This window comes from Chanos chanos, chromosome 8 (genome assembly GCF_902362185.1).
Source record: "Chanos chanos chromosome 8, fChaCha1.1, whole genome shotgun sequence".
NCBI classification, from domain to species: domain Eukaryota; kingdom Metazoa; phylum Chordata; class Actinopteri; order Gonorynchiformes; family Chanidae; genus Chanos; species Chanos chanos.
Window position 1 is genome coordinate 2,094,465 of NC_044502.1, and position 10,536 is coordinate 2,105,000.

Sequence of the window (10,536 nt, forward strand, 5' to 3'; positions counted from 1 at the left end):
CACAGTTAGACCGCAGTCATTCATTACACTACATACAGTCACTCATATAACCCATTATACACATGCCCACAGTTAGACCGCAGTCATTCATTACACTTCATACAGTCACTCATATAACCCATCATACACATGCCCACAGTTAGACCACAGTCATTCATTAAACTACATACAGTCACTCATATAACCGCCTCTCTGTTCACTGTTCCTACCATGTCCGTTTGTCTGTCCCTGAGGGCTCTTCACTAACTCTACTCCTCTCCCCCTTCAGTTTGAGGGCGTTCAGGGAGCCCGTGAATCACAGGTGAGAGGGAACATTGTTTTTCACCCGTCAATCAAATTCTTTATGTGCAATGCGTTATTACAGTGTACGATCAGTGCACAAAACAAAGTAAATGCATACGAGGTTTAAAATGTAAACCCACCACACACAGGGAATTCTACAACGCGTGCTAGTGATGCTGTTTAAACAGAAATTCTTTGATACTCCTATTTTGGACACTTGCACTTCCACTGAGTCATAATCAGCAGCTGCATCCATGGAAAACGTAGTAACCCTCATAATGGATTTATGTTTTCAGTTTGGACCTGGAGTCCCTGGGCTGGCAGGATTTCCAGTAAGTGCAGAGGACAGGACACACACCGATGTTTAATAAAAAAGCTGTATCAGCATATTGCTTTTTCACTTTGCCATTTTTACGTTTTATTTGGTTAGAGAAGGAAATTCCCACTCCTTACTTTCTACTGTAAATCTGTCATCTTTGTGTATGTCTCCATCAGCACATGCATACGATTTTCATAATAAACCTGTCAATCATTACAGGGCCCCATGGGACCAAAGGGTGAGAGAGGACAGCCAGGGCCCCCAGGCGATTCCATCAAGGTACACTGTTCAGTTGACCAATCACAGCTTATGTCAACTGTGATGTTAAAGGAGTTCCTGATGGACCATTGGCTAATACAGTCTTGGCATTGCTGTCACTGTTTTAGTGATTCTCTGTGATTGTAACAGAAGGCTTTAGACTTTGTTGCTCTAACTCAAATTGGTAAAAAAAACAATACCACCTGCAACAAAAGATGTTTAGAAGATTAATGGTAATATGCCACGCACCAAAAAACAAACAAACAAACAAATAAATCAAACAATTACAGTCCCACTCATACCATTGACAAACCCACTGCTGTACATGAACAATCACCGAAATTGGCATTAAGCACAGACACTTAAACTGTACAGAAATCACCCATAAAACAAACAAGCAAACGGCAAATCATATCACCTGATTGTTATTCACCTTTAACATCTACAACTTTTCATTATCTGACTTGATTAGAATTATTTCCTTCCAGTAATTCATCTTCTCAACCCCTATGAACCATCTTTTACACAGGGGCAGAAAGGTGAACCTGGTTTGATCCTTGGCCAAGACGGACAGCCCCTCTATCTCGGGGGACTGGCCGGGCAGCCGGTGAGACATCCCTCTCTTGGAGACTTTCTTTGGTTCTGAAGTGTTTGTGTGAAATGAATCGTACATTAATCTCGTTAATCTGCCTTTGTTTAGGGTGAGAGGGGGCCTGAAGGACCAGAGGGACCTCCTGTAAGTTACCTGACTCTGTTTCACCATAAGACTTATCACAGATACCTTCTGTTAAAATGAACGTCCCAGATCAGTTACAGACAGTCTCTGGAAACAAGTCATGTCCTCTAGAAAAGTGAACAATACCCGATTGAATCTGTGGAAATATTATTTTATGAACCTCTGTGCAAAGTCTGCCGGATATCTTCAGGAATTTAATATATGTTTTTAGCTTTTATTTAGCCATACTCAGTTGGTTCTTGTGCTAAGATTTACGTTTCTGTCACCAGCGTTCTCTGAATGAGAACATCACGTGTTATATGTACGGAACATGCATGTTCACACATGTTAAAAACATCGCATGTGTTAATACCATTCAATGTAATGACCTTGTATGCTGAAATGAAAACAAGTGTTCTTCTATTCTGTGTTTGTTCAGGGTCCAATCGGCCCACCTGGAATGAAAGGGGAGATCGGACTACCGGGCAGGCCAGTGAGTATCTAGGGGGAGTATGTTTTGCAAGGTGCCCTCATGGAGATGAATTGAAAATTGTCAGTGTGCAGCCATTCTGAACGCCTGTGTCATGGCTAAAGACCTAAACTTCTAAAGACCCAAAGTTCTGTGTGATCAGTAAATGTGTCTTAGGACCTACTGTAAATCAGCCTTTTAAATGTTTCCTTAATCTAACCAAAGCTCTTACTCACTGTCTGCAGGGTCGTCCAGGTCTGAATGGCGTTAAAGGGGAAAAGGGAGATTCAGGTGTGGGTCCAGGCGGCTACGTCTATTCTGTAAGTGCCACCCAGTAGCATCCATGTGTACATATTCAGCACGAGTTCCTTCTCCTTATGTCAGTGCTCTCAACTTCGCTCATGAAGTTAACGTGAATGAATCTACCTCTTACTTCTTTTTGAAGTTTTCTCCTGTAAGGACCTTAGTCATAAAAAAAAAAGCAACGCTGCAAGTTCAGAGAGTCACGTTAAGGTGTTGGGATGACTCAGATATTTCGAATATAATTGAATCTGGTTTGTCTATAACACGGTTTTGTCGAGAGCATTCATTTGTTTTTGTGGGTTCATTTCAGGGTTACCCAGGCCCACCTGGTCCCCCTGGCCCGCCTGGTCCTCCCGGACCACCAACGCCTGTGGACAGATATGTAAGAAACATCGTCTCCTTAATGCATCGTTTTTTTGCTGAATGTCTGCTACACGAATAACGTTATATTTGTAAACAAAACACCAGCCGTTTGTAAATTATCATCTTTTTCCACGTTTCAGAGATATGACGATAACTCGCGGTTTTATATCGGTGAGTGAGGCTCTGACAATGATCGGGGAACAAACTGTCCATTCACTGTTATAAGAATAAATGAAACACACAGTCAGGAGTACTGTGTCCTGCATAAATGAACTGAAATAGTAGGTGATGATCTTCTGTTTATCTACAGCCACCAAAGGAGACAAAGGGGAACGTGGAACTCCAGGAATCCCAGGTCTACCAGGTATCAAATGCACCCACATCATGTGTCAATATCATAACGTCATCTGCTTAGAATGGAATCTTTTGTTATGCCTCATTCAGCTCCTAAACCACAAAGCCGCTAAACCACGATATAAAAAAACACACACGCAAAAAAAAAAAAAACATAGCCCACATCCAGAAAGAATGAGATAACTGATTCAGTTATCAACTCAGTTGTTGACTGTCAGCTAAAAAAAAACCTTTATACTCTTTCTTTTATTAGGATAATCTTCTTTTAGCATAAAGGTGGTTAGAACTGGCTACATGCACTGAAAGTTCAAAAATTCAAGGTTCAAGTTTATTTAGAGCTCAATATCACTATTTAAAGTCTCAAAGGGCAATGGATATATTGGCTTACCTGCCTGTTTGTGATTGCTACATATGGTCATTAGCATTAGCTTGCAGCCTAGAAAGGTAGCAAGTCGTCAGTCTACACAGGGATCTTTAATAGTTGTTAACACGTTGGTACAAAGTTATAAAATCTTCTCCATTAGCCTCAGCGTACCAAATGTAATATTGTCTTTTGAGTAGTTTTGCAGTTGTTACTGAAGCCTATAACAGATATATCATCGTAAATAGTTGCATGCAATGCAACAGTTGAATGCAGTGTGTAAGTCAGTCCAAGTGTGACTGTGTCCTGTTTTTTGCAGGCCTCACCACCAACTTTGACATTTATTCTTTCAAGGTAAGCTCGTACTTAACCTGTGTGAGTAACGTACACGTTTTGAGTTCAATTCACCACAAACAGCAGCAGGAGAACATCACATGTATTGAAACTAAACTAATCCAGACAATTTTACACCGGTTTGGAAAACACGTTACACCCTTAGAAAGCAGTGATGTGTGTGAGCAGTGGTGTGTGTGTGTGTGTGTGTGTGTGTGTGTGTGTCCTATAGAACGAGATGAAGGGGGAGCGAGGAGATCCTGGGATGAAAGGGGAGAAGGGAGAGCCCGGGGGAGGTTACTATGATCCCCGTTATGGAGGAGGACAGGGTCAACCAGGAATATCTGGACCACAGGTAAGAGATGAAATGTGTGGCCATGAATATTATATGTTGGCTACAAAAATGTTAACTACGACATTCCACAGTATTTTTAATTTTAAAATCTGAGACTGTTATGGATGGAACAAAATTCCAGCTCTTTGGAGATCTTAGTGGTTTAGTACTAGTGACTGTGTTTTTTTGTGTGTTTGTTTTTTTAATCAGGGTCCAAAGGGAGACTCTGTGATTGGGCCTCCTGGTCAGCCAGGGCCCCCAGGACCTCCAGGGATTGGTTATGATGGTCGACCAGGACTCCCAGGTCCTCCAGGTCCCCCTGGACCACCTGGACCACCTTACAGGACATCACAACGTGAGAAATTCACGCACACACACACAAACACACACACACACACACACACACCAGAAACCACTGTTTGAATGAGGATTGGAAGTCAAACATATGATGTTATATATGTGTGTGTGTGTGTGTGTGTGTGTGTGTGTGTGGGGGGGGGGGGGGGGGGGGGGGGGGGATATATATATATATATATATATATATATATATATATATATATATATATAAAAATATTAATGTACTGAAATAGGCTACACTGACATCTCTTTGCTTACCATTAGCTATCAGCATACCAGGGCCTCCTGGTCCCCCTGGTCCTCCTGGAAGATCTGGACTGGGATCTGGGGTGAGTTGATCTTTTTTTTTTCTACAGTAACATCCACTGACACTAGACTAGGCTGGACTGGTCACAGAAGATCTATGTTTGTACCGTGCTGATTGCTGTATAGTCAGGAATAGGAAATGTTTGAGCGGTTTACTTAAGAAGCATGTTCAGATTCTGAAGTTTCATACAGATACACTCCATTGGTATCGGTGTTGTCTTTCATTGGTAAATCATGAATTAGGTTGTGGTGTTGAGGTCATATGATGCCATGGCAGCCACCACTCGACGACAGCCTGAAGGGACACTGGTCTACGTTGTGGACAACACAGATTTCTACGTACGAGTGCGGGATGGCGTTCGACAAGTCATGGTAGCGTTCTCTATATCAACACAACCCTTAACACCATTAAAGGTCTGGACAGCATGATAAATTATGCTGGATTTGCTGAGACTAGTCTAGTTCTAGACATAACATCTCGTTTCATCCTGTTGCAGCTCGGAGAATATACACCTTTTCCCAGAGAACCAGTAAGTTCAAGTTATTTATGAATAATTTACAAACAAAAATTAGACAGTATTTTTATACTTTGATCTTTATTGTTTCAACAGTTTTATTATAACGTTTACTTTTATGTGAAAGATGTTTCTGGAGCACACTTTTGAAAAGGTTTGAAATGTTCTTGTAGTTGCAGACATTCAGTTCGAAGCGCTTAAGTTGTCTGCAATGTTATAGCTCATAATGAACCGCATATCGTTTTGAAAAACGCTTCTCGCCTCAGTTTCGCCTTTGTAGCAGTTGTAAATAAATGTAACCATCCGTTTGCCTGACTGTGTACATTTCTGACAATATACAGGTTAATGAAGTTGCTGCTGTAGATCCTCCGTCCGTGGTGGAATATTCTCCGGACTATACTGCCACAGCTCCCCCCAGAACGGCCCCCCAGCCAGTGGACCAGCAACCAGTGCTGCCTGACCCGGGTTATCCCTCTCCCTACGACCCAAGATACGCTTCACCTCCCGACCCACGATACCCCAGTCACACCGATCCGCAATACCCTCCATCTACGGACACGCGATACTCCGGCCAAACTGATCCGCGATACTCTGGACCTGCTGACCCACGCTATTCCAGTCCAACCGATCCACGGTACCCTCCACCTACAGACCCACGTTACTCCGGTCAGACTGATCCACGATATTCCTCACCAACCGATCCACGATATTCCTCACCGACTGATCCGCGATATTCCTCGCCAACTGATCCACGATATTCCTCACCCACCGATCCACGATATTCTTCGCCAACCGATCCACGATATTCCTCACCAACTGATCCACGATATACCTCGCCGACTGATCCACGATATTCCTCGCCGACTGATCCACGATACCATGCTCATCAGCCTGACAGCAGGTACCCAGGGTCACAATACCCTCACAGCCACTACCCAAGCACAACCCAGCGAAAGCCAAGTCCCCCAGTGTCTCAGCGTCCAGTTCACAATCATGCCTCAGGATCTGCGGTCAGTATCTGAAAAACACTCTGACTTACTCTTAAGAGAATTCAGCGCCTGTTTTGTTTTTTTTTCCTTCATACGATTCACAAATTATTTCAACCTTTTTTTACTACATCATATTGAGCTAAGTTTCCTTTAAATCTGACAAACAGCTTCATTTTTGCCATGTTTTGTCATATTTCATGTTCAGCTATAAAGATACAAAGACACAACACCTTCAAACCTCACATAATGATGTTGCTGTTGTTGTTGATTTTTTTTTTTTAAATCTCAGTTACACTTGATTGCCCTCAATGCACCCCAAGCCGGGAACATGCGGGGCATCCGTGGGGCAGACCATCAGTGCTTTGTGCAGGCACAAGCTGCAGGATTTAAGGGGACATTCCGAGCCTTCCTGTCATCCAGGCTACAGGATCTTCACAGCATTGTGCGCAGGAGTGACAGGCACAATATCCCTATTGTAAACCTAAAGGTAAGTTTCCGGAAAATTCCAAAATTCCCGCATTGTATGGACAAACTCTGAAAGCCAGTCCCCTGGACAAAGTGTCAATTTAACCAGGAGTTGGTCTTAATCTGGCATAGTTAATAATGGCTTATGGTCATTTTCTTAAATGCAATCTAAATTTGGAACGGTTACCTTTTGACTATGGAGTCCTTTACTTTAGTTAAGTTAAATAAGATATGATCAGATGCTCTCTATCAGTTCTCAAAAGAATAGACGTGTGCATGTGACATTGGTTTTAGGGCACTTGTCAAAGCTGGAATGGGTTTGGAAAGGTCCATCACTCTGTGGAATCTGGGAGAAATATAGACAAAAATGGACCCAGGAAAGGAAAGTGAACTACAAACTATAGTAACAGTAGTATTAAAGCATATGGTGCTGAGCCCTGCAGTCATTCAAAGTGAACTGTGTATTTCTGCCGTTGAGCTAAAGAGAAAGATTAGTCCAAATAATCCATGTGTCTCCTCTGTCAAACAGGACTGATCTGAATCAGAACCTGCCACAGAGGTTTAACCTAAGCTTTTACTTAGACAAATAATTGCTCGAAATTCTCAAAGTTCTTTTCTCAAAATCCTGTTACGTTATTTGAATTAACCATGTCCAAAAAAGGCATCTTGAGTTAACCCAGTTACTTTATTCAAGGAAAGGTCAATCCCCATCCAGAAAACTAACCACGGCTTTATCTGATTGTGTCTGTAGTGTATTTCAATAACTATTGTAGAGTTGTAATAAGGAGAACATAGAAGAATGTACAAAAGGGCTACTCAGTGTTTTAGTTTATTTGACTCTCTAACTAAAAAAAAAATGTCTTTCAACCCTGTGCCAAAGGCCTCTATGGATAATATATATTTGTAAGCTTAATATGACACATGACAGACTATAAGAAATTAGGGGGACTTATTTCCATATTGCTGAAATGTATCTGGTAATTTTAGACCTGCTGACCAGTTGCCTTGACGAGGCCTAGAGATTGATTTTGATGGTTGGCGATTTTCGAACACTGACTTTACCGGGATAAATTCACGTCTGTTGCGTTTTACAAGAGCACCCTTCTGTGTTTAAAGGTTCCCAGAACCTTTGCAAGAGCACCCTTCTGTGTTTAAAGGTTCCCAGAACCTAGCCCCACCTCACAGCTTTTCTATGACTGTTCCTTCCTAATTAAGGATGAGGAGCTGTTCAGTAGCTGGGAATCTATGTTTGATGGCTCAGAGGGCAAGAAGAGGGAGAATGTAGCCATCTACTCATTCGATGGCAAAGACGTTCTCAGGGATGACACATGGTGAGTACTACCCATAAAGATTAAAACACATGTTCATCTACTCGTATTCAGTTTTATGGTGGTTGTTGAGCCAATAAAACATGCAATAATACCATTCAGTAGCTTGGAAGGTGAAGACAGTGGAAGATTGCTGGTCACCTGGTGGTATCAGCTGTTGGCATCTGCTACACACACCAAACATGCTTGAGAAATCTTTCTAAGGATATGAATACTGTGTATCGCAAACCTGAGATCAATATATAGTTAAACAGGCTTGAATTTAAAGAACGATTACTTGAAAAATAACCGTTTTGATAAAGGCACAGCTGAATATGCCGATATCTCTATCTGTCCAAGTTTTTTTTTGTTTGTTTGTTTTGGGTGTTTTGAGTTGTTGGTGTTTTTCTGATGGGCACTGTTCTTCCCCAGGCCGGAGAAGATGGTGTGGCACGGTTCAAACAGCCAGGGCCAGCGACAGACCGACAGCTATTGTGAGACGTGGAGGGTGGGCGACCGCGCCGTCACCGGGATGGCCTCGTCTCTTCAGGACGGCCATCTGCTCCAGCAGGCTCCGCGTAGCTGCTCCAGCTCCTACATACTGCTGTGTATTGAAAACAGCTACATCCCCTAGTCCCCTGTATAACAACACCACCACCACCCCCCACCACCACCACCCCCCCGTGGGGTTTCATCTCCTCCTCTCTCTGCTCTGTTTGTTTGTACAGATGGTTGAGGGAAACAAAAACACGCATTCCACTTCTCAAACCTACTGGGTTTTTTTTTTTTTTTGGAATGCTGTGGAAAGGTGCTGAGACATTAGCTCTCGATCGAGACTCAACTCGAATTCTCTCACAACCTGTAGCATGACTTCCCTTTGATACTACCCAGATGTTACCATCATTAAAAAAGAACAACAAAAAAAAAATAACCCACACACAGGTTAACTAAAATACCTACCAGACATCCAGCCAAGCCACCCATAGCCTAGTGGAGTCTGTGTCAAGTGAGCCAATACACTTGGTAGCCATGGATACTGACATTGATGTCATCATGAGAGTGTTATTATTCCCTGGCACTACACAGAATTTAATATTACTGGGCGTTCATTTGTTATAATAGAATATACCAAAGATACCATTGTAAACAGCACTGCCACAATCTACCAGAGACCTCACACTCAGGAGAAGGAGTAGTTATCGCTAGAGTAATTTGTCGACATCACGTTTCATTACCAAAAAAGAAAGAGATGTGTTTACACTGCGCGTCCAAGGAAACGTAAGGCCATAGTTACAGTATTATCTTGGAAACAGAAGGCCATAAGTTACAATATTATTTCGGTGCTTCTGTGGTGATGAAAAAAGCTGGTGACAGCTGCTGAAACTGCTCATCACAAGTTTGAAGATTCATTTAAAAATTTTAAAATGATAAGTTATCTCAGCTTTAAGACTTCCACTATCTCACGCCAAAGACATGGGGCTAGAATTTAACATACCCCTCAGCATCACTCCGCATTATATTAGCACACTTTTGTTTTTACTAAACATTACACCAAAGACAACTAACCCAGTCATAGTCTTATGTATTACCACTGCATTGTAATCAGGGCACTTCAAATGTTCTTTCTTAACATTTTTTTTCTCTTCTTTGCTCTTCTCTGTCACTAAACCAGTTGTTTTATTAAGAGCTCTCTCTCTCCAAATCAACTTTAATTTGGCCTTTCCAGACTAAATACATCCTTGCTGGGCCTAGCCTAGTGTGAAATACATGTTACAAAGGTTTCTTTGTGTTTTTTTTAATACATCTTTTATAAAAAAAAATCATAGTTCATCTTCATGTGGAATGTTTTCCTCCAGTTTTTGTATCTGATTTTTGTTTAAACATTACAAATAATGTTTTAGATTTATATTTATTTTAAACAAGAGACCAAAGAGGTCAGCACTGTATGTCCAATGCAGTGTAAACATTAACACAGCACGGTTGATGGACAGATACCTGTTTTCAATTATGCACTGTTTTGTATGAGGCTTTTCAGTACTAATCAAGAATATCATATGACAAGGGATCGTTTCTTCAGATTGCATCGTCTGAAGACATTATAACGGAAAGGACTGACGACTGAACAATTCATTCAACACTACTAATGAAGAGTGGGAGGGTTAGAACAACTAATCGAGGCTGTTACGTCACTGCGGCTTGATATCGTTTTGATGTGGTTTTATGAAATAATGTACGTTTTGAAGAGATGAGCCACTCATTCATTGCTAATTGTGAGTCTACTGCGTCTGTTACTGATAAATAAATCGATGACCACAATAAATCGGGAACTTTGTATGTAAATCGTACGTACTGTATTTTTCTAAGACAATAAATGTCCATTGGCCATTGTCTTTCCACGCTCTTCAATAAAAGGTGAATAATAATATGACCTGATTTAAGAGAATAAAGCTCGTCCACAGAAACTCAAAAAATCTCACAGATAATGGTCTAGATGTAGCATTAAGAT

General features: G+C 41.6%; 1 protein-coding gene across 1 annotated transcript in view; it reads left to right on the forward strand.

Moving 5' to 3' along the window:
• Positions 1–10,384, forward strand: part of col18a1b (collagen type XVIII alpha 1 chain b) — a 33,075-nt gene extending 22,691 nt beyond the window's left edge. The window contains exons 22-41 of the mRNA XM_030781730.1: positions 269–301; positions 579–614; positions 821–880; positions 1,389–1,466; positions 1,560–1,595; positions 2,014–2,067; positions 2,289–2,354; positions 2,657–2,728; positions 2,850–2,880; positions 3,020–3,073; positions 3,744–3,778; positions 3,990–4,112; positions 4,302–4,446; positions 4,713–4,777; positions 4,998–5,126; positions 5,252–5,284; positions 5,611–6,279; positions 6,548–6,745; positions 7,939–8,054; positions 8,463–10,384. Coding sequence (XP_030637590.1) covers positions 269–301; positions 579–614; positions 821–880; positions 1,389–1,466; positions 1,560–1,595; positions 2,014–2,067; positions 2,289–2,354; positions 2,657–2,728; positions 2,850–2,880; positions 3,020–3,073; positions 3,744–3,778; positions 3,990–4,112; positions 4,302–4,446; positions 4,713–4,777; positions 4,998–5,126; positions 5,252–5,284; positions 5,611–6,279; positions 6,548–6,745; positions 7,939–8,054; positions 8,463–8,664 — 2,235 coding nt within the window. The 3' untranslated portion in view covers positions 8,665–10,384. The remainder of the gene's footprint in view (positions 1–268; positions 302–578; positions 615–820; positions 881–1,388; positions 1,467–1,559; positions 1,596–2,013; positions 2,068–2,288; positions 2,355–2,656; positions 2,729–2,849; positions 2,881–3,019; positions 3,074–3,743; positions 3,779–3,989; positions 4,113–4,301; positions 4,447–4,712; positions 4,778–4,997; positions 5,127–5,251; positions 5,285–5,610; positions 6,280–6,547; positions 6,746–7,938; positions 8,055–8,462) is intronic.
• Positions 10,385–10,536: the final 152 nt, after the last annotated feature.